At 42.1% G+C, this 24,549-nt stretch overlaps 1 protein-coding gene across 8 annotated transcripts in view; it reads left to right on the top strand.

Annotated features, from left to right (window-relative positions):
- The window catches only part of LOC131188630 (transient receptor potential cation channel subfamily V member 2-like), an 89,888-nt gene that overhangs the window by 37,290 nt on the left and 28,049 nt on the right, over positions 1 to 24,549 (top strand). For 3 of the 8 annotated variants that reach the window (XM_058164010.1, XM_058164012.1, XM_058164011.1), the window contains exons 2-7: positions 2,995 to 3,194; positions 4,096 to 4,245; positions 4,879 to 5,012; positions 8,860 to 9,021; positions 12,078 to 12,218; positions 12,935 to 13,233. In XM_058164010.1, coding sequence (XP_058019993.1) covers positions 4,100 to 4,245; positions 4,879 to 5,012; positions 8,860 to 9,021; positions 12,078 to 12,218; positions 12,935 to 13,233 — 882 coding nt within the window. In that variant the 5' untranslated portion in view covers positions 2,995 to 3,194; positions 4,096 to 4,099. Of the gene's footprint in view, positions 1 to 988; positions 1,049 to 2,994; positions 3,195 to 4,039; positions 5,013 to 8,859; positions 9,022 to 12,077; positions 12,219 to 12,934; positions 13,234 to 24,549 lie in introns of those variants that run through there. The other 5 variants (XM_058164014.1, XM_058164013.1, XM_058164009.1 and 2 more) reach the window with 5 other exon arrangements.

Below are 24,549 nucleotides of genomic sequence, written 5' to 3'. Positions count from 1 at the left end.
GGTAGATGGGGAGGAATTTGTGGGAGAGCTGCTGCAGGTTTCTGACTAGGCCCCTGTGGGGAGGGGGGAAAGCTGCAGAGACAGGAGTTGGTTGCTGAGTTGCAGAGGGGGGTGGAATTTCCCCCGGTTGCTGGATCAAAGTTCCTTGTAATGTATTGGCCGAAGGGCCATATGAAAATCAGGGAGGTCCATGGAAGTTTGGAGTGGGAGCAGCTGGCTGCCACTGGCATTGGACCCATCCTTGTCCTGGATAGAACACCCAGCCTGTGGGGACGGTAGTAGGGGGAGGGAGTCCTGGGCCTGGCAGGCGGAAGGCATCTGTCAGGGGGGGTTGCACCCCCAAGCCATTTTTGTTGGGTGCATTCCAGACAGGTAAATTCCTTGCTGCGCATGGGAGGTGATCGGATGCCCCCTGGAGTTATCAGATTGGGCTTGAGCCTCCCCAATTTCCCCCTCTTTGTGAGGGGGAAAGATGAGCCTTCGACCTAGTATGGCTTCCAAAGCTGACACAGAGAAGAATGGTATAGTTATATATTTAAAGAAAGAATTAACAGCTAAGCTAATTGAGGCAGATGTTCAAGGAAGATATATTGCAATTGAGCTTCTAATGGAAGGGAAGAAAATACTTTTACTTGGAGTATATGCACCTAACCAACAGCAATAAAAAATTTTTTAACTTTTGAATAATAAAATAATACAGCGGGGTTATAAATCGTCTATATTAATGGGTGACTGGAATGGAGTATTGGACACTTGAAAAGATAAAAAAGGTTTATCTCAAAATATTTCAAGCCGTGCGAAATTGCCCAAAGCCTTTTTTGATACGATGGAAGATTTGGAGTTGAGAGACATTTGGCGAGAACGGAATGCTGAAAAAAAAGATTTCACTTTTTTTTCTGATAGACATCAATCCTTTTCTAGGATTGATTTTATACTAATTAGTAATGATTTTCTTTCTAGGGTGAAGAAGACGAAGATATGTTCAAGAACTTTGACTGATCATATGGGTGGAATTTGATCAGGATAAGGGAGCTAGGAGATCTTGGAGGTTAAATGAAAATTTGTTTAGATATGAACAAAATGTAAAAGAATGTAAAAGACAAATGAAAGAATTTTTTGTTATGAATATGCATAAGGGTACATCTATGGAAATGGTTTGGGATGCAAGTAGGGCATACATGAGGGGAATTTTAATACATATGAATAACAAACAGCAGAATTAGACAGCAGAAGAAGCGGATGGAACTAAAGGAGGAAATAAAAAAGAAAGAGCAATTACTTATACTTAGCCCAGGAGATAAGAAAGTAAAAGAAACAATAAATATACTACGAGGGCAGTTTAATATGTTGATGGCAGACCAGGTGGCAACTAATCTACAATATGTTAAGCATAATACATTTTGTAACGCTGATAAATCAGGTAGGTGGTTAGCATATGCAATAAGGAAAAAACAGAAATTATGGACTATTGGAAAGGTAGAGTATAAAGGTAAAGTGGTATATCAACAGAATATGATTAAAAAAGCTTTTTTAGAATTTTATGCAAGTGATATATGCTAGTGATCCAATCCAAGGTATAGATATAGATAAATACTTACAGGAAGAAAATATTTGTGAACTTACACCAGAACAAAGGGAAGGACTGAATCAAACTATAACTTTTGAGGAAATTATTTTAGCAATTAAACAGTTAAAAATGGGTAAAGTCCCAGGAACAGATGGATTAACAGCTGTCTATTATAAAAAACTTACAGTTTGAAATGGTAGAACCGCTTAAAGATTTATTTAACAAAATTCAATCTGGAGGAGATGTGCCCCCTTCATGGAGAACGGCTTTTATTTCATTGATACCAAAGGAAGACCAAGACTGTAGTAAACCAGAAAACTATAGGTCAATATCGCTTTTGAACACTGGTTATAAGATTTTTGCTAAAATATTAGCAAATAGATTAATGTTAGTCATGAGTCAAATGATTCACAATGACCAATCAGGATTTATAAGAGGGAGACAAATGAGATATAACGTAAGACAAATTGTAAATCTATTGGAATATTTGGAAAGAAACAACCAAGTCTCGGCAGCGCTCTTCTTTCTGGATGCTGAGAAGGCATTTGATCGATTGAATTGGCAATTTTTATTTAAAATAATAGAAAGGATACAATTTGGGGATCTAGATCCTAAAAAACTGGCCTTATGTATCCGAATTTGCAAGCTAAGTGTTGGAGATGTGATTGTGATGATGCTACTTATTATCATATATGGTGGACGTGTAAAAAAATCAAAGCATTTTGGATAAAAATTTGGTGGGTTATGCAAAATATTTTGAAAAAGTTTACTCCGCAGTTGTTTTTATTGGGTATAATTACGGACTGTACGGCAATTGAGACTAAATTGATCTTAAATTTAATATCAGCAGCTAGACTATTGGTAGCGCAATATTGGAAGAAGGAATATCTGCCTACCATTGAAGAGTGGATATTAAAAGTAGCGAATTTAGCGGAGATGGCAAAAATCTCAGCATATCTAAAAGACTATTCACAAGAAAGATATATATTGGAATGGAGAAGATGGATTTGATTGATTATATTCAAAACAAATATCAGACCAAGAAGTACCAAATAGCTTATGAATGAATAGAAAGCAAAAATTGTATTTGTATATTTTTCTTTATGTAAAAGGGGAGTTAAGGCTCTAGGGGAGGGATGGGAGTTTATGGATCATTAGTGTATTCTAGCTTATGATTGTTATACCCTGTATTTTGCTCTGGGAAGTCCGGGGGGGTGGGGGGATTGGTGGGAGGGGGGGGTTGGAGGGAGGAGGGAGGGGTGGAGGGAGGGAGGTGGAGGGGAGGAATTTGTGGAAATTTTCTGTAAAACTTTTTAATTAAAAAAAAACAAAACCTGAATTGGAGAAATGCCACATCTCATGGTTGTGTGTCTGATCTAATTTGTCTTCTCGAGCCTGAGAACTCTGACCACTTCCTCATTTTCAAGGTTATAATGGCAGCAACATCCTAGCCAGCAGAGATACTTGAGGCTTCACTACCCTGTGTAGAACCGCTGCTCTTCCAACGTGCCGCAGAGTGGTTGTATTGGGGTTGCGGGCCAAAGATCAGGTCGAAACGGATTGCTGAAGGTCCCTGCAAAGGATTCTGGAGATTTGGGACGATTAAGCATCGTGAAAACCCACCTCAGTGAGTATCTCCATCCCATCCTAAAATAAAATGATTGGGCTGGTGAATGAGGTGAGTTTAGAGCATGCACAGAAGGCCATAACAGACTGGCAGTTTTGTTTTAGATCAGAGACAGTAAACGCTTACTTTGCTACTAATGGGATATATTTTATTTAACAGATTGTTGGAAGGGACTTTGTAGGTCATCCAGCCCAACCCCCCACCCAAGCAGGAGTCCTTACCCTAATTTCAGACAAATGGTTGTCCCAACCTCTTCTTAAAAACCTCCAGTGATGAAGCTCCCACAACTTCCGAAGGCAACTTCTGTTCCATCAATTGACTGTTCACTGTCAGAAAAATTCTTCTTATTTCCAGGTTGAATCTCTCCTTGGTCAGTTTCCATCCATTGTTCCTTGTCTGGCCTTCAGGTGCTTTGGAAAATAGCTTGATCCCCTTTCTCCTCTCTGGGGCAGCCCCTCAAATATTGGAAGACTGCTATCCTGTCTCTCCTGGTCCTTCTCTTCACTAGACTAGCCATGCCCAGTTCCTGCAACCGTTCATCGCATGTTTAAGCCTCCAGTCCCCTCATCATCCTGGTTGCTCTTCTCTGCACTTTTTCTAGAATCTCAACCTCTTTTTTATAGTGTGGGGACCAAAACTGGATGCAGGACTCTAGGTGGGTCCTTACTAAGGTTTTATAGAGTGGTCTTAGTACCTCCCTTGATCTTGATTGAATCCCCCTATTAATGCAGTTTAGGATTGAATTGGCTTTTTTGGCTGCCGCCGCACACGGCTGGCTCCTATTTAGTTGGTTGTCCACTAAGACTCCAAGGCCAATCTCTTCCCCCCAATCCTTCCTTATCCAGTTCTTTCAGCTCTTTGGGGTCAGCTCTTGGCCCACCTGCCACTGTCACCCTGTCAGGACGATGAAAAGATCCAGCTTTAGCCTGGAGATGGATGATGGCCTTGGAGAGGACCATGGACCACCACCCTTGGAGACCCCTTTCCAACAAGAAGCCCCTTCCTCCAGCCTAATTCGGGTAAATTTGTGGCGTTTCCCAGGACCTAACAAGTAAGTAATTTATCACTGATACAGGTGGGAATTATTTTGCAAATTTTCATGACCAGAAAGAACTTTGTATTGATTTCCGTCAATGGTGTATGGGTTTCGTTGCAGTCCTGTGCAGGAGTCTTAAAACGATGCACAAACACAATTATTCATTTGTTTCCTGTTTCCATTATTTTTCCAGATAACTCACGACGGTGAACACATCCAATGCACCTTCCTCCTTCTATTTTCCCCACAACAACAACAGCCCTTTTGGGTTGGGCTGAGAGAGAGAGAGACTGGCCCAAAGTCACCCAGCCAGCTTTCGTGCCTAAGGCAGGACTAGAACTCACCATCTCTTGGGGATTGGCTTAAAGGCATCGAGCCTTCCAACCTATTATTAACCTTATTAACCTATTATTAATCTTCCAACTTTATTAATCTATATTCTATGAGCCAGTTTTCATGGTTAAGGTGGGATTTGAAAATCACCGTCTCTTGGTGATTGACTGAAAGGCATCCAGCCAACTTTCATGGATAAGGCAAGGACTAGAACTCATCGTCTCCTGGTAATTGGCCCAAAATCACCAGCTACCTTTCATGGAACGAAGGACCGAATCCCACCTGGATCCTTTTCCTTTCCTTTCTGTTTTGCAGACCGGATGACTCAAATAGCTTTGACAGGAACCGTATTTTTACAGCCGTGGTTGAAAGAGATCCTGAACTGCTCAAGGGCCTAAGCGATTATCTGCGGAAAACGTCCAACGTTCTCACAGACATTAAATATAGAGGTAGATCACTTATTGTTTCTTACTGACTCTCGTGCCTTTACATCTGCATAAGGTTGCTTTTGAAAATAAGTTGACCCCTTAATGTTGGAACACTGCTATCATGTACCTCCCTAGTCCTTCTTTTCTCTAGACTTTTGTTGTTAGTTGCGAAGTCGTGTCCGACCCATCACGACCCCATGGACAACGTTCCTCCAGGCCTTCCTGTCCTCTCCCATCCTCTGGAGTCCATTTAAACTCATGCCTACTGCTTCACTGACTCCATACAGCCACCTCGTTTTCTGTCGTCCCCTTCTTCTTTTGCCCTCAATCTTTCCCAGCATTAGGCTCTTCTCTGGTGAGTCCTTCTTTCTCATTAGGTGGCCAAAGTATTTCAGTTTCATCTTCAGGATCTGGCCTTCTAAAGAGGAGTCAGGGTTGATCTCCTCTAGAACTGACTTGTTTGTTCACCTTGCAGTCCAAGGGACTCGCAGGAGTCTTCTCCAGCACCAGAGTTCAAAGGCCTCAATTCTTTGGCACTCAGCCTTTCTTATGGTCCAACCTTCACAGCCATACATTGCAACTGGGAAAACCATAGTTTTGACTATACGCCCTTTTGTTGGCAGGGTGATGTCTCTGCTTTTTAGTATGCTGTCTAGATTTGCCATAGCTTTCCTCCCCAGGAGCAAGCATCTTTTAATTTCTTGGCTGCAGTCCCGATCTGCAGTGATCTTGGAGCTCAGGAAAATAAAATCTGTCACTACCTCCATTTCTTCACCATCTATCTGCCAGGAATTGAGAGGGCCAGATGCCATTATTTTAGTTTTCTTAATATTGAGTTTCAAGCCAACTTTTGCACTCTTCTCCTTCAAGAGACTCTTTAGTTCCTCTTTGCTTTCTGCCATTAGAGTGGATTATTAGAATGCCATTCTCTAGACTAGCCAAACCCAATTCCTTGTAGAGTTGAAGTCCACAAGACTTAAAGACCATTCTTTATGTGCTTTAGGCTTATTAATCATCTTAGTTGCTCTTCTTTGCAGTTTTTCCAAGGTCTCAACATCCAGAATGGGACTTTTCGGCTCGAACTCTTCACCCTGCTTATTTCTCCTTAAGGTTTTAGCCTCTGAGTTATTAGCCACAAAACTTTTCTCCTTGGCTGGCCCTCCCCCAATCTTTCGCCCCGGCACATTGGCCGCGGCCCCTCCGTCCCAGTTTCTTCACCGCAGCCCATTCATCGAAGTACTATTCATGTTGGGCTTTTGGCCTGCACCGATTGGCTGGCTGCGAATTGTCCTAAGCAGCCAAAAGCCCGACGCGAACAGTACTTTGACGAATGGGCCGCGATGAAGGGATTGGGACGGAGGGGCCGTGGCCAATGTGCCGGGGTGAAAGACTGGGGGAGGGCCAGCCGAGGAGAAAAGTTTTGTGGCTAATAGCACAGAGGCTAAAACCTTAAGGAGAAACAGGCAGGGCGAAGGGTTAGAGCCGAAAAGTCCTAGACCCCTCAACATCTGTTTTGTAATGTTCATTTGGCGCACCTGAAAAACCCTCCCACGAGTGCAAAATTACAGAATGTCTCTGTTTGCAACTGCTTTGGACTGCGGCTGCCCCCCCCCCCAGATCCTGCTGGCCCTACCAGGATCTGTTAGCCCAAATGCCCTCCAAAAGATGTTAGAAGCAACGAGTGCCTCCATCTCCAGATGTTCTCCAAATCCCTGGACTAGTTTGCTGAGTCTCCCCAATGTGAGCCTTTACAGAGAGATGGGGCTGGACCAGTGGTGGGATTCTGCCGGTTCTAGGCAGTTCGGACAAACCGTTTGTTAAATCGCCGGTTCGCCCCGCCCCTTGCCCCTCCCCACCATTACTTACCGGTTTCTGTCGGCGGCCGCGTGGCGCTTGGATCGGGTGGGCAGCGAGGCCACGGACCAAAGCTGGCCTCCATCCAAGCGTCTCTCTAGCCAGCGATTAAAGCGTGGCCAGCGAGGAGCTTGGATCGGGTGGGCAGTGAAGCGTGTGTCAATCGCCTCGGCCTGCTGCCCACCCAGCAGGACTGTCCTGCGGCCGCCTCCCACCATGCAGCGCCAGCCTACCCTACCCCATCTGGAGAAAGAGTGATGGAGAGAAAGAGGGGGGGCAGAAAATGATGGAGAGAAAGAGAGATGAAGGATAGAAGGGGGAGAAAGATGAAGAAGAGAAAAGGGGGAGAAAGAGAAGGAGGGAGAAAGAGAGATTAAGGAGAGAAAGATGGAGAGAAAGATGGAAAGAAAGAGAGATGAAGGATAGAAGGGGAGAAAGATGAAGAAGAGAAAGGCGGGAGAAAGAGAAGGAGGGAGAAAGAGAGATTAAGGAGAGAAAGATGGAGAGAAAGATGAAGGAAAGAAAGAGAGATGAAGGATAGAAGGGGAGAAAGATGAAGAAGAGAAAAGGGGGAGAAAGAGAAGGAGGGAGAAAGAGAGATTAAGGAGAGAAAGATGAAGGAAAGAAAGAGAGATGAAGGATAGAAGGGGAGAAAGATGAAGAAGAGAAAGGGGGGAGAAAGAGAAGGAGGAAGAAAGAGAGATTAAGGAGAGAAAAATTGAGAGAAAGAGGGGGAGAAAGATGAAGGAGAGAAAGAGGGAGGGAGAAAGAGATTAAGGAGAGAAAGAGAGAAAGGGGGAGAAAGAGATGGAGAGAAAGAGGGAGGGAGAATGGATTTGTTCTGGTAATTGGTTTAACAAGCATGGCACTGAAAAAGTGACTTATGACCGTTTTTCACACTTAATGAGCATTGTAGCAAACTGTCATTAGTCAAAGAAGCTATGTTACATGACCACCTGACCTCGTCACATGAAGCACCGCAGTTGTGACATGAGTGACATGGTTATTAAAAATGCTGCAACAAGCATAAATGATGACCGGACGTAAGTGTGAGGACTGGTCAAAAGTGTGAGAACCTGTCAGAAATCACCTTTTTCAGTCCTCTGGGTAGTCCCTATAGGAACTACCGAGAGGGCTGAAAAAAGTGATTTCTGACAGGTTCTCGCACTTTTGACCAGTCCTCACACTTATGACCGGTCATCATTTATGCCTGTTTGCAGCATTTTGTGCATAGGGACTACTCAGAGGGCTGAAAAAGTTATTTTTGACCTGTCCTCACACTTTTGACCGGTCCACACACCTACGACTGTCCTCACATTTTACATTTTGCACCCTATCTTGTAACCGTGGTGAAGAGAAGCAGTTGTGAAATGAGTGACATGGTTGCTAAAAATGCTGCAATGAGCATTAATGTGAGGATGGTCATAAGTGCGAGGACTGGTCAAAAGTGCGAGGACTGGTCAGAAATGACTTTTTTTAGCCCTCTGAGTAGTTTCTATGCCCATAGCCATGGCCACCCGGTCACATGACCAGCTAGCCACACCCACTCAGTCACATGACCAGCCAGCCACACCCACCCGGTCACATGACCAGCCAGCCATGCCCACCCGGTCACATGACCAGCTAGCCACACCCCAAAATAAGCCACGCCCACAGAACCGGTTTTTTAAAAAATTGAATCCCACCACTGGACTGGACTATAGTTCCCATGCTCCTCAGCACTTGATTGTTCTGTCTGTGTGGTGGGAGAAGCAACTCATGTCTGGAAAGTTCCCAAGGTGGGAAAAGTGAATCTTGGAAAGACTCTGGAGCAACATTTCTCCATTTGGCCTCTTGAAGTTGGGTGGACTTCAACTTCCAGAATTCCCCAGCCAGCTTTGCTTTTAATTCCGGAATTCTGGGAGTTGAAGTCCACCCAACTTCAGGTGGACAAAGTGGAGAAACACCACTCTAGGAAAATGGAAGACGGGGCGGGCATCACCCAAGCTTCCTTTTCTGGGCTACTTTCTTCCAGATGGGAAGACAGGCAAGACCTGTTTGATGAAGGCCTTGCTCCATTTGAAAGACGGGAAGAACCCCACCATCTCTGAGCTCTTGAAGATAGACAAGGAGACCCAAGAACCAGAATCAGAGGAGACTTTGGTCAGTGCTGCTTGTACTGGCCGCTACTACAAAGGTAAGGCAACTTCACGGGAGGAGGGTGGAGAACTTTGTTTTCTAGGGTGGGGTGGCTAGAAGGACATCTTCAGTTTGGATAAATTGGAACTTCCTTCCTTCCTTCCTTCCTTCCTCCTTCCTTCTTCCTTCCTTCCTTCCTTCCTTCTTTCCTCCTCCTCCCCATTCCCCCTCCTCTTCTTCCTCCTCCTCTACCTCTTCTTCTTCTTCCTCCACCACTATTATTTCTTCTTCTTAATAATAACAACAGAGTTGGAAGGGACCTTGGAGGCCTTCTAGTCCAACCCCCTGCCCAGGCAGGAAACCCTACACCATTTCAGACAAATGGCTATCCAACATTTTCTTAAAAATTTCCAGTGTTGGAGCATTCACAACTTCTGCAGGCAAATCGTTCCACTTATTGATTGTTCTCACTGTCAGGAAATTTCTCCTTAGTTCTAAGTTGCTTCTCTCCTTGATTAGTTTCCACCCATCGCTTCTTGTCCTGCCCTCAGGTGCTTTGGAGAATAGTTTGACTCCCTCTTCTTTGCGGCAACCCCTGAGATATTGGAACACTGCTATCATGTCTCCCCTAGTCCTTCTTTTTATTAAACTAGACATACCCAGTTCCTGCAACTGTTCTTCATATGTTCTAGCCTCCAGTCCCCTAATCATCTTGGTTGCTCTTCTCTGCATGCTTTCTAGAGTCTCAGCATCTTTTTTACATCACGGCGACCAAAACTGAATGCAGTATTCCAAGTGTGACCTTACCAAGGCCTTATAAAGTGGCACTAACACTTCACGTGATCTTGATTCTATCCCTCTGTTTATGCAGCCCAGAACTGTGTTGGCTTTTTTAGCAGCTGCTGCACACGGCTGGCTCATATCTAAATGATTGTCCACTAGGACTCCAAGATCCCTCTCACAATTACTACTATTGAGCAAGGTACCACATATACGGTAACTGTGCATTTTGTTTTTTGGCCTAAATGTAGAACCTTACGTTTTGCACTGTTGAATTTCATTTTGTTAGATAGCGCCCAATGTTCAAGTCTGTAAAGATCAAGTCTGCCAGTTGAGCCTATCTTCTGGAGTGTTGGTTATTCCTGCCAGCTTGGTGTCATCTGCAAATTTGATGAGTTCCCCATCTATCCCCTTGTCCAAGTCATTGATGAAGATGTTGAAGAGTCCTGGGCCTAAAACAGAGCCTTAGGGTACTCCATTGCATACTTCCCTCCATGTGGATGTAGTTCCATTGAGGACTACACGTTGAGTGCGGTTGGTCAGCCAGTTATGAATCCATCTGGTGGTGGTGCTGTCTAACCCACATTTTTCTACTTTATCTAGTAGTAGGTTATGGTCTACTTTATCAAATGCTTTACTGAAGTCCAAGTAAATTATGTCGACAGCATTCCTCTGGTCCACTAATTTTGTCACTTTGTCAAAGAATGCATTTAGATTAGTCTTTCATGATCTGTTTTTGACAAACCCATGTTTGTCAAACTTTTGGTTATTACTTGGTTTGCTTCTAGGTGTTCGGTGATTCGTTGCTTGATTATCTTTTCCAGAATCTTTCCCGGTATTGAGGTCAGGCTGATAGGTCTGTAGTTTCCTGGATCTGTTTTTTTCCCCTTTTTGAAGATGGGAACTACATCAGCTCTTTTCTAGTCCTCTGGCAGCTCCCCTGTGCTCCAAGATCTTTGAAAGATATAGTTCAGTGGTTCTGAGATCTCGTCTGCCAGTTCCTTCAGAATCTTGGGGTATAATCCATCCGGTCCTGGTGATTTAAACTTATCTAGGGTAGACAGATGTTCACTTCCTATTTTCTTCCCTATTTTAACTTGTGTTCCTAATCTGTATTTTGTGATGCTGTTTTTGATAGGTTGGATTGTTCTTTTCCTTTTGTGTAAAGACAGATGCAAAAAACGAGCTAAGTAGATCTGCTTTCTCCTTGTTGCTTGTCACCTTTTTGCCACTTCCTCCCAGCAATGGGCCAATTGTTTCCTCGACTTTTTTCTTGTTTTTAACATGTTGGAAGAAGCTTTTTTTTGTTATTTTTTACTTTTGTCACTAGCCTTTGTTCGTTGTGAGCCTTAGCTTTCCTCACTTCATCTTTACAGACTCGGGCTATTTGCTGATATTCTGCCTTAGTTATTTACCCCTCTTTCCACTTTTTATACTTATCCTTTTTGTCTTTCAATTTGTCAGATAGTTCTTTATGCATCTATGCTGGTTTCTTTTGAGATCTATTATTTTTCTTCTTCATTGGTATTGTGCTAGACTGGGCTATTATAATCTCACTTTTCAAAATTTCCCAAGCTTCTTGAGTTGTTTTCCCCTTGAGGATTCTCATCCATGGAATCCTTCTCAAGCTCTCTCTAAGTTTATTGAAATTAGCTCTCTTAAAGTCCAAGACTCTAGTTTGACTTTGTTCTACTACTTGTATTTGCTTAATGTCGAATTCCAGTATTGCGTGATCACTTGCCCCCAAGGTTCCTGTAGCTTCAACACCTTCTATCATTTCATCTCTGTTAGTGAGAATTAAGTCCAGTATGGCTTCTTCTCCTTCTCCTTCTCCTTCTTCTTCTTTCCCCTCCCCCTCCTCCTCCTCCTCCTCCTCCTGCTGTTTTCCTCCTCCTCCTCAATCTTATGGAAATCCCATAATATTTTAGCCAACAAATTTGGGGAATGTTTATTTATTTCATCAATTTCCACTCCCTCCCCCAATGTTGACATAACAAACCCCACATGCCTTTCTGACCAGACAGCCAGGAACGTGGTCATAAAAGTCAAAATGGCCACCGCCATCTCAGGGGACCTTAAGGGGACCGTTCTCTTCCCATTCTTGAAACCCATCCCATGTTTGGAAATGCAGGGAAATTAAGAGGGAATTTAGTGCTGCCTTAGTGGTACAGTTAAAAAAATAATAATGGAGCTTTTCAGTTAGACAAGAAAACCAGTGGATTTTTGATGGCCCTGTGGTGGCTGCCATCTTGACTTTTTAGACCGAAACGTGTGTTGACATCTCTGATAAACCTTTCCATCTTTCTCTGGTGCCATTTTTCATCATTGCTGCAGGCCAAACAGCTCTCCACATCGCCATTGAGAAGAGGAGCTTAGATCTTGTGAAGCTCCTGGTGGAGAATAAGGCTGATGTCCACAAGGCGGCTTCCGGTTTATTGTTCCAGCAGGGCTACAAAGAGGTTCACTTTTATTTTGGTATGGCACAAGGAGAAATGTTGAGGGTGCATTTCGACTATCTTTTTTAACTGCTCCTACAGGTATCCTTGTTTCCATCAGCAAAGCGGATTTGATATCCTCCCTCTCTGGCAGACACTGCAGATCAGAAGTGGCCAACCACGGCCACTTGAAGTTCACAAGACTTCAAGACCTGTGGACTTCAACGTTGGCCACTTGAAGAGCTGGCTGGGGAATTCTGGAGTTGAAGTCCACAAGACTTAAAGACCTGTTGACTTCAACCGTGGCCACTTGAAGATCTGTGGACTTCAACCTTGGCCATTCAAAGACCTGCTGGCTGGGGAATTCTGGGAGTTGAAGTCCACAAGACTTAAAGACCTGTGGACTTTAACTGTGGCCACTTGAAGACCTGTGGACTTCAACTCCCAAAATTCCCCAGCTGCCTGGCTGGGGGATACTGGGAGTTAAAGTCCACAAGACTTAAAGACCTGTTGACTTCAACAGTGGCCACGTGAAGACCTGTGGACTTCAACTCCCAGAATTCCCCAGCTGGCTGGTTGGGGAATTCTGGGAGTTGAAGTCCACAAGACTTAAAGACTTGTGGACTTCAATCTTGGCCACTCAAAGACCTGCTGGCTGGGGAATTCTGGGAGTTGAAGATCTTACAAGTGGCCAAGGTTGGACACTCTAATCTAGATGTTCAATGCAACCTTGGCCCATCGTCTCCTCTCTTCCAGGTGAACTTCCTCTCTCCTTGGCCGCTTGTACCAACCAGTCAAAAGTGGTCATGTACCTCCTGGATAACCCTCACCAAAAGGCCAGGCTGACTGAACAGGATTCCGTGGGCAACACCGTCCTCCATGCGCTGGTGATGGTGGCCAACGACACGAAGAAGAACACCAAGTTCGTGGTCAACATGTATGACATGATCCTGAGGAAAGGGGCCGAGATTGACCCTTCCTGCAAATTGGAAACGATTAAAAACAAGGAAAAGCTGACCCCTTTAACGCTGGCGGTCAAGACTGGGAAAGTCAAGGTTAGTCACCCTCCTCACCAGGATATGTAGTCCCCGACTTACAACCATTCCTTTAGTGATGCTTTGATGTTACAACGGCATTAGAAAAAGTGATTTACGTCCAACCCATGTTGCATCCCCACAGTCATGAGATCAAAATTCCCTCTTTATTTTTCTTTTCTTTTACTTTTTTTTTAAAGTTCAAATTTTTTTTTATTCAAAAAGTTTTACAGAAAATTTCCCCCCCTTCCCCCCCCTCCCCTCCTTCACAACTCCCTCCCCCGACTTCCCGGAATGAGCACAAGGTATAGTTAAAAATAAAACAAACATATGCTAAAAAATTTTCGTCCCAACTTAATTATACCCCTACAATCATCAATTCCTAACTTCCCCCGAAAACAATCAAAAATAATACATCATAATCATTCAAAAACAGTCTGATAACTCTTAGTCTGATATCTACTTTGAATATAGTCAATCCATTTTTTCCATTCCTTTAAGTATCTTTCTTGCGTATTGTCTTTCAAAAAGGCTGATATCTTCGCCATCTCAGCCAAATTGGCAACGTTCAATATCCATTCTTCTATTGTAGGTACTTCTTTTTTCTTCCAGTACTGTCCTATTAGTAATCTTGCTGCTGTTATTAGATTTAAAATCAATTTAGTCTCAATTACTGTACAGTCCGTAATAATTCCCAACAGAAAAAATTGCGGCAGGAACTTTATCTTCTTGTTCAAAACATTTTGTAAAATCCACCAAATTTTTATCCAAAAGACCTTTATATCCTTACAAGTCCACCAAATGTGAAAATATGTAGCGTCATCACAATTACATCTCCAACATTTTGCTTGCATATCTGGATACATACACAATAATTTCTTAGGATCTAAATGCCATCTATAAAACATTTTATAAAAATTTTCCCTCAAATTCTGTGCCTGCGTGAATTTAACATTTCTAACCCAAATGATTCTGTAATAACTTTATTGCATCTTTAAGTTTTTGATCATGCAGGTTATGTATTAATAATTGTTGTTTCTTATAAATTTCCTCTTCTAAATACCTACGCTGTCTTTGTTGCTTATTTCTCTGTCTATTATTAATATATATTAATACACCTCTCATAAAAGCTTTACTAGCATCCCAAACCATTTCTATCGATGTTTCGTTATTCAAATTATAATCAAAAAATTCTTTCATCTGCTTTTTACATTGATTTACATTATCCTGATATCTAAACAAATTTTCATTTAATCTCCAAGTTCTTCTACCTTCTTTTCCATATTGCAATTCCATCCAAACAGGACTATGATCAGACAAACATCTTGGAAATATCTTAGTTTTCTTCACCCTAAAAAGCAAATCATTAGAAATTAAAATAAAATAAATACGTGAGAAGGATTGATGCCTATCAGAGAAAAAAGTATAGTCTCTTTCCTCCAAATTCCGCAGTCTCCATACATCTCTCAACTCAAAATCTTCTGTCATGTCAAAAAAGGATTTAGGCAGCTTTGAATGTGCAGGTATCTTCTTAGAAAAAATTCTCTTGTCCTTTCGTGTATCTATTACTCCATTCCAATCTCCCAATATAATACACGATTTATAATCCCATAGAATCAACTTATCATACAACATTCTATAAAATTTTTCTTGTTGCTGATTGGGTGCATATATACCAAACAAAAGGGTCTTTTTTGTTTCTATTGTAAGTTCAATAGCAATATATCTTCCATGAATATCTGCCTCTATTAACTTGGCTGATATATCTTTTCTCAAATAAACCACTATGCCATGTTTTTTGTCCAAAGCTGAGGCAACAAAATGTTTACCTAACTTTGAGTTTATTAAGTACTTTTGATCTGATAGTTTAATATGCATTTCTTGTAAGCAAATCACATCATTTCTAAATTGTTTCAAATAATGAAATATTTTTCTTCTCTTCTGAGCTGAATTCAAACCATTGACATTCCAGGTCAAGATTTTATTTGCCATTACTGGCCTGCTGAAGCTTTTGAGCGATCAGCTGAAGATCGTCCTCCCGTATCTTTGGCCTTGCTCCTCCCACCGCTTCTGTAGCAGAATCCTGAACTTTACTTTATTTATTTATTTATTATTTAAATTTTTATACCGCCCTTCTCCCGAAGGACTCAGGGCGGTTCACAGCCAGATAAAAAACACACAATACACTATACACTATAAATACAATTAAAATACAATTAAAAAACTTATTAAATTGGCCAAAATTAAAAATTTAGAATAAAACCCATTAAAAACCCATAAATTTAAAAACTAACCCAGTCCAGCGCAGATGAATAAATGAGTTTTAAGCTCGCGGCGAAAGGTTCGGAGGTCCGGAAGTTGACGGAGTCCTGGGGGGAGTTCGTTCCAGAGGGCGGGAGCCCCCACAGAGAAGGCCCTTCCCCTGGGCGTCGCCAGACGACACTGTCGCGCCGACGGCACCCTGAGGAGTCCCTCTCTGTGAGAGCGCACGGGTCGGTGAGAGGTATTCGGTAGCAGCAGGCGGTCCCGTAAATAGCCCGGCCCTATGCCATAGAGCGCTTTAAAGGCGTTCACCAACACCTTGAAGCGCACCCGGAAGGCCACAGGTAGCCAGTGCAGCCTGCGCAGGATAGGTGTCACTCGGGAGCCACGAGGGGCTCCCTCTATCACCCGCGCAGCTGCATTCTGGACTAACTGTAACCTCCGGATGCCCCTCAAGGGGAGCCCCATGTAGAGAGCATTGCAGTAGTCCAGACGAGACGTCACAAGGGCGTGAGTGACTGTGCACAAGGCATCCCGGTCTAGAAACTTTGAATTTGTTGCTCTTTTTCTTTACGCTTAAGGGCTCCCCTCGTCAGTCTTTGTTCTTGTGGTTGTTCCTCAGATGGTAACATCACTGGAATCACCTCAGCTTCCACACCCATTTGAGTCTCTTGAATTCTTTTTTCTATTATTTCTACTTCAAGTTTCAGCACGGTAGAAAGAAAATCTTTGGCCTTAAGCACTGTATCAATACGATATCTCCTTCCTTGATAATACACTGTCAAACCAACTGGAACCTCCCATCTAAATTGAATCTGGTATTTCTTAAGTTCTTGTGTAAAAAATGTAAAGTCCTTTCTATCCCTTAACATCTTGGGAGGAATCTCTTTCAAAACCTTCAGCTCCTGTTCTCCTATTTTCAAGTTTTTCTGAAATGCAACTTGCAAAATTTGATTTCTCACTGTTCTTTTCAAAAAATAAACCACAATGTCTCTAGGAAGTTTCTTCTGCCTAGCAATCCAGGAATTAACTCTATAAATTTTGTCAATTTGATAAGCAACCTCTTGTGGATCAAGTTCAATAAGTTCAGCCAGAGCTTCTGATAAAATTTTTTTAAAATCTTCCCCTTTCTCCTCATTCAAGCCCCTAATTCTCAGAGCTCCTTCCATCATTCTATACTGCATCACCACCACTTGATCTTCATTTTTGTCCAATTTGATTTGCATTCCCCCCATTCTATTTTCTATTTGCTGATTTGACTGAGCAATTTCTTGCACCTCCTCCTCCACCACCTCCAGTCTTTTTGCCAAACCTTGGAAAGCCATCAAAATATCTTCTCTTATTTTTTTATTATTCTCTTTTATTTCTTCTCTTATATTCTCATTATTGTCCATCATCTCCTTAAACCTTTCTTCAAACATTTTCCCTTGCTTTTAATCAAATCTTCTAAAGCTGGTTCAGAACCTCTTCTACCCCCAGTCTTAGGTAGTTTAGTAGCCATTTCAGTTTTTAAAATTCACAAAATATAAGTATAATAATAATAATAATAATAATAATAATAATAATAATAATAATAATAATAATAATAATAATAATAATAATAATAATAATAATTTAATTTGTATACCGCCCTTCTCCTGAAGGACTCAGGGCGGTGAACAGCCAAAATAAAATACAAAAGAAACAATACATACAATACTAAAAAACAACCCTTAAAAAACCTATTCAAATGGCCAAATTTAAAATGTAATAACGCCCTATAAAATTGACAGAAATTTCAAACCCATTAAATCAAATTAAAAATTTTAAAAATCAAGCCAGTTCAGCAAGGCGGAATAAATAGGTTTTAAGTTCACGACGAAAGGTCCTAAGGTCAGATATTTGTCGAAGTCCAAGGGGAAGTTCGTTCCACAGGGTAGGAGCCCCCACAGAGAAGGCCCTCCCCCTGGGGGCCGCCAGTCGACATTGTTTGGCTGACGGCACCCTGAGGAGTCCCTCTCTGTGAGAATGCACCGGTCGTTGGGAGATAGAGGACGGCAGTAGACGGTCCCGTAAGTATCCCGGTCCTAAGCCATGGAGCGCTTTAAAGGTAGTAACCAATACCTTGAAGCGCACCCGGAAGACGACAGGTAGCCAGTGCAGTCTGCGCAGGATAGGTGTTACATGGGAGCTTTGAAATGCTCCCTCAATAACCCGCGCAGCTGCATTCTGGACTAACTGGAGTCTCCGGGTACTCTTCAAGGGGAGCCCCATGTAGAGAGCATTGCAATAGTCCAAGCGAGAAGTAACGAGAGCATGAGTGACCGTGCATAGGGCATCCCGGTCCAGGAAGGGACGCAACTGGCGGATCAGGCGAACTGTCATGGTTCCAGAAAAACCTCTTCTGCATAAAGAAAACTCAGAAGCCATTGTCTTTAAGAGTTCTTTACTAGCATGAGGAAACTGGCACACGATGAGTGAATTTCCAAAACTGAACTTCCGGATTCTTTTCCCAGTTATACAACCCCCAAGAGTCCCACCCCCCTGACCCCTTTAATGGTCACATGGTCCCACATTCTCCCAGTTCATTCGAATATCCTCTCGCCACTCTTCCTGCAGATGTGAACACCATCCGACCTTGACCGTCTGAAGAATGTTACCATACCCCTCAGCCCCCCTTCTTCCCCTCAGGGGAAAAATGTGGCAGCGTCTGGAAACCTAAAGTCTAGTATGGTTTCCAGGCCTGACACGAACCTGATAAAGAGCTCTCCTGGAGACGGTCATCAAATGGTCTTCAAAGGACAACCGCCCATCCAGGAGCACGCCCAAGTTGCGCACCCTTTCCATCGGGGCCAATGACTCGCCCCCAACAGTCAGCCGCGGCTGCAGCTGACTGTACCGGGGTGCCGGCATCCACAGCCACTCCGTCTTGGAGGGATTAAGCTTGAGCCTGTTTCTCTTCATCCAGACCCGTACGGCTTCCAAACACTGGGACAGTACTTCGATAGCTTCGTTGGGGTGGCCTGGGGTGGAAAAGTACAGCTGCGTGTCATCAGCGTACAGTTGGTACCTCACCCCAAAACCACTGATCATCTCACCCAGCGGCTTCATATAGATGTTGAACAGGAGGGGCGAGAGAATCAATCCCTGTGGCACCCCACACATGAGGCACCTCGGGGTCGATCTCTGCCCCCCTGTCAACACCATCTGCGTCCAGTCAGAGAGGTAGGAGGAGAACCACCACCCCACTCCCAAATCCTCCAACCGGCGCAGCAGGATACCATGGTCGATGGTATCGAAAGCCGCTGAGAGGTCTAATAGGACCAGGGCAGAGGAGTAACCCTTATCCCTGGCCCTCCAGAGATCATCCACCAACGCAACCAAAGCCGTCTCAGTACTGTATCCAGGCCGGAAGCCGGACTGGAACGGGTCTAGATAGACTTCTCTAGAAACTTCTCTTTTCCCCTTTAAGTATAGGAGAGCTCACTTCACTTCATTAGAATCCACACATAACGTTTCTTAGCTTCTTAGTTACACAGCCTGTTTACAATTCCATTCTTCACTTTCACTTCCTTTCAGGTGCCATCTTAAACAGTCAGTTAAAACAAAGAAAAAAAAGTTTCTCTTTTTAAAAGGGTAGAAGTCAGGAAATCAAAAATACTTGCAATCCAGTAGTTGTTCACTCGTGCTTATTCCGTCTGCTTATAGAAATCCATAAAGATAAGACAATTAGCAGAGATGGACACTTTCTTCTTTTCCTGCTTTTGCAGGAGCGCACTGAAGGTCGGAGCTTGGCAGGGTTATTTATGGGACTCGACCCTCAGGGCTCTGCTTAATAAAAAACAAAGCCCCTGGGGAGGTCTACCACTCCTCCGCAGCTCTTATCTCACCCTTTCATCCAGGGAGAGAGATTAAAGCCGGCTTTTTCCTGGTTTTTACGATTTTCAGTACGGAGCCCCTTAATTAGGAACTCAGCGAAAAAGGTGGCGCCACCGGAAGTCCTCTTTTCTTTTACTTTTAAAAGCATTTTTTTTACAACCGAATAGGTTGTAAAAAAAATGCTTGTAAAAGTAAAAAAAAAGGCTCTGATGATCACGCGGCTCAGCTGGGATCCTCAGAGCCCTTTTTTACCTTTTAAAAGCATTTTTTTTTTTATTATTATTATTTTTTTTTGCAACAAACAAACAAAAAGAAAATACATTATTACACCCTTGTGCTATACATAAAAGGAAGATTTGGGTCTTCGGATATATCCTCATGATTGCCAAAATCCACGTTCTCGAGGTACAGGTACTGAAGCGTCCAATGTTCCAAGCGCAAAGTCCACAAATGGTTTCCAAGTCTTCCAGAAAATATCTTCTTTATACACACCACTTCTAATTTTAATATCACATGTCATTTTATCATTTAAAGCTAATTTCCACATTTCAGAATTCCACTCTTCTATTCTAAAAATCACATCCAATTTCCAATATCTAGCTATTATAATTCTACCTATTATAATCATAATTCTAATCAATTCTTTTTCATATTTTGTTAATTCTATTTCCTTAATTACCAACAATAATATAGTTTCCACTCTCAATGTTATTACTTTCCCCATCATTTCAAATATCCTTTTCTCCAATTGTTGCCAAAACTTTTTAACCTTATCACAATTATACCACATATGTTCATAAGTCCCCAATTCCAACTCACATCTCCAACATTTTTTACTAGTTTTTTTATCCATTTGTGACAATCTTACTGGAGTCAAATACCATTTCCAAACAACTTTATAATTGTGCTCTTTAATCCTTATAGATAAAGTTCTCATAATTCTACTCTTCCAATTCACATTCCAATCTGATTCTGGTATTTCAATATTAAGATCTTTTTCCCAATTTGTCCTCATCACTCTTTGTAATTTTTCATCAGAATTTATAATCTTATAAACCCTACTAACGAGTCCCTTTAGCCCAATTTCATCTTTCATAATCCGAGATACTAAATATTCAAATTCAGTTTCAGATCTATTTATCGAATAATTTTCCTTTAGTTTTTTTGTCCATTTTTCTATCTGTATTTTTTCAAACCAACTTAACCCTAATTTTTCAATAATTTCTTTATTCCTCCTTTCATTTCCCATAACTTTTATCCAATCTTTAATAATTTCTATATTTTCCTCTTTAATCACTTCATTACGTTTTATATTATTTTTAATCGGCCAAATTCCAGTTGTCTCCCCCAAAAAGATTATATCCGGAATTAAAATTTTAATAAATTTGTTCCACATTTTACTTAATCCCTTTAACCAATAACTTCTACTTACACATTTTAAATTTGCTTTATCTAAAAACCACCTTGATCCAAATTTCTATATCCCTTAACTGTAAATCTCTCCAATAATTATCTTCACCTTTAAGTATTTTTACCACTATCCGGATACCATACGCACAGTAATAATTAAATAATTTGGGGATTCCTAATCCACCTTCCTTTTGATTTTGATACCACATTTTCTTCACTAATCTGGGTCTTTTGCTACCATTGCAAAATTTATCCAGTTTTTTCTGATATCCTTCAATATCTTTCTCTGTCAGATTTAGTGGTAGCATCTCGAATAAAAAGTTGAACTTAGGCAGCAACATCATCTTACACATTGCAATTCTACCAAACCAAGACAACTTTAAAATTTTATATTTATCTATCTTCTTCTCAATTTCGTTAATCACCACATCATAATTAAGTTTTTCAATTCTTTAACCTTAAGTGAAAGCACTATACCCAAATATTTCAATGTGTTTTAATCCTTATCCCAAATTGCTCTTGCATATTCTCAGACTCATTACCATTACTATCCATCAATAATTCTGACTTTGACCAATTTACTTTCAATCCTGTCATTTCTTCAAATTCTATCAAATGCTTATATATCTTTTCAAATCTTTCTCTACATTTTCAAAATAATTAAAGTATCATCCATACAAATTTATCTTATACCCTTATATCCTTCTAATTCTTCATCTTTTCTATCATTTTGTCAATATTTCCATAGCCAATAAAAATAATGTTGGGGACAGGGACATCCTTGTCTCGTACCAGCTTCTAATTTTATCTCTTCAGTTAATATTCCATTCACCTTCACTCTTGCACTGCTCTTTTGGTACAATTTTGGAATAACATGTATAAACTTATTACCAAAGCCTAAAGCCTCCACAATTACTTTAATTGTTTCCCATTGTACAGAATCAAAAGCTTTAAAATATCCCATGATACTATACCAATTTTATCACCATTATATTCAGCTACATCTATAATATTTAATACTCTTCTAACAATATCACTCATGTATCTACCCTTCACAAAGCCTACTTGATTATAACTTATATATCTATCTATAAATCTATTTAATCTATTACTTATAATAGCAGTAAATATCTTTGCATCCTGATTAATTAAAGAAATGGGCCGATAGGACTCAATCCTTTCTAAATCTTTATCTGGTTTAGGAATTAGGGATATCACCGTTCTATTCCATGACGAAGGTACTTCCCCACCATGTAATATTCCATTGAATAATTTTTGCAGTCTTGGTATTATTAATTCTTTAAATTCTTTATAAAACTCAACAGGTAATCCATCCTCACCTGGAGCTTTCCCTAATTTTAATTTTTGTATTATTCCATTAATCTCATCTTGTGTTATCGTCAGAGCCTTTTTTTTTTTACCTTTTAAAAGCATTTTTTAAAAGAAACGGCAAGCAGGGAAGCAGGCAATTGGGCAATTGGGTGGGCATGGTCGGGAGGGAGAGGGATTTTTGCTACCGGTTCTCCAAACCACCCACCGCCGTTGCTACCGGATCGACTGATCCAGTCCGAACCGGGAGTATTTCACCTCTGATATGACCCCCAGGACGTTTCAACCATCATAAATATGAGTCATTGGCCAACTGTCTTAATTTTGATCTCCTGACCATGTGGGAGGCTGCAAGTGTGAAAAACAGTCCTAAGTCACATTTTTCAGTGCCGTTGTAACTCTGAACGGTCACTAAATGAACAGTTGTAACTCAAGGACTACCTGTATTTTCATCTCTATATTGTTGACTTCATTGTGGGTCTTTTTGGAAACGCACTAGAAAAAAGGAGAAATGAACCTAGGTGCAAGAGGATTAGTATAATTATTAATCATATTGTTATGAATCATGTTTAATTGCATTGAATTAAATTGTCAATGTGTATAATTGTAATTACTTTGTATATTATTAATGTTAATAATTATTATTGATAATAATGATGTTAATATTAAATATTATTAATGATATTATAATTAATAGTATTATTATTATTGCTATTGTTATAATTAATACTAGTAATATTATTAAGGATTAATGCAAAGGTTAGATCCAAAGAGAATCATGTTTTGCTGCTGATGTTTTCTTGAGTACGTCGCTTAGTTATTTATTTTATTTATTTATTTATAATTTAATTTCTATACCGCCCTTCTCCCGAAGGACTCAGGGCGGTATACAGCCATATTAAAATACAGAGCATAAATAACAAATTTTAAAAAAATTAAAAATTAAAAAACAAATATTTAGCAAGGCAATTGACTAAAACAGTCTTAGACCAACATAAAACCCCTTAAAATTACAATTAAAATACACTTAAAATACACTTAGGCTAGTCCCGCCCGATGAAATAATAAAGTCTTCAGTTCCCGCTTGAAGGTCCGGAGGTCGGGGAGTTGGCGTAAACCCGGAGGCAACTCATTCCAAAGGGCCAGTGCTGCCACAGAGAAGGCTCTCCCTCTGGGGGCCGCCAACCGACATTGTTTGGTCAACGGCACCATGAGAAGGCCCACTCTGTGGGAGCGCACAGGTCATTGGGAGGCTATCGGTGGCAGAAGGCGGTCTCGTAAATATCCCGGTCCTAAGCCATGGAGCGCTTTAAAGGTGGTCACTAACACCTTGAAGTGCACCCAGAAGGCTACCGGCAGCCAGTGCAGGCCACGCAGGATAGGTGTTATATGGGAGCAACGCGGTGCTCCCTCTACCACCTGCACAGCCGCTTTCTGCACTAGCTGAAGCCTCCTGGTACTCTTCAAGGGGAGCCCCATGTAGAGAGCATTGCAATAGTCCAGGCGGGAAGTAACGAGGGCGTGAGTGACCATGCGTAAGGAGTCCCGGTCAAGGAAAGGGTGCAACTGGCGAATCAGGCGAACCTGATAAAATGCTCCCCTGGCGACAGCCATCAAATGTTCTTCTAAAGACAGCTGGTCGTCCAGGAGAACGCCCAAGTTGCGCACCCTCCCCCTGGGGGCCAATACTTCACCCCCAACAGTCAGCGAAGGCATAAGCTGACTGTACCGGGACGCCGGAACCCACAGCCACTCAGTCTTGGAGGGGTTGAGCTGGAGCCCGTTCCTCCCCATCCAGACCCGCACAGCCTCAAGACACCGGACCATCACCTCGATGGCTTCATTGGGGTGGTTCGGAGGGGAAATGTACAGCTGAGTATCATCAGCGTACAGGTGGTATTCCACTCCAAAACCACGGGTAACCTCACCCAGCGGCTTCATATAGATGTTGAACAGGAGAGGCGAGAGAACGGACCCCTGAGGCACCCTACAAGTGAGGCACCTTGAGGTCGATCTCTGCCTCCCTGCCAACACCGTCTGCGAGCATTCAGATAGATAGGAGGAGAACCACCGATAGACAGTGCCCCCCACCCCCAATCCCTCCAACCGCCGCAGCAGGATACCATGGTCGATGGTATCAAAAGCCGCCGAGAGATCTAAAAGAACCAGGACAGAGGAACATCCCCTGTCCCGAGCCCTCCAGAGGTCATCCACCAACACAACCAAAGTCGTCTCAGTGCTGTATCCAGGTCTGAAGCCGGACTGGAATGGGTCTAGATAGACAGTTTCATCCAGGTGTTGGGGAAGCTGATATGCCACCACACTCTCTACAACCTTCGCCAAAAAGTGAAGGTTGGAGACTGGACGATAGTTCGCCAATACAGCTGGGTCCAGGGAAGGCTTCTTGAGGAGGGGCCTCACCACCGCCTCTTTCAAGGCGGTGGGAAAGGTACCCCCCAACAAGGAAGCGTTGGTAAC

This window comes from Ahaetulla prasina, chromosome 1 (genome assembly GCF_028640845.1).
Source record: "Ahaetulla prasina isolate Xishuangbanna chromosome 1, ASM2864084v1, whole genome shotgun sequence".
NCBI classification, from domain to species: domain Eukaryota; kingdom Metazoa; phylum Chordata; class Lepidosauria; order Squamata; family Colubridae; genus Ahaetulla; species Ahaetulla prasina.
Note: the sequence above shows the minus strand (reverse complement) of the source record. Positions and strands in the feature narration are given on the sequence as shown.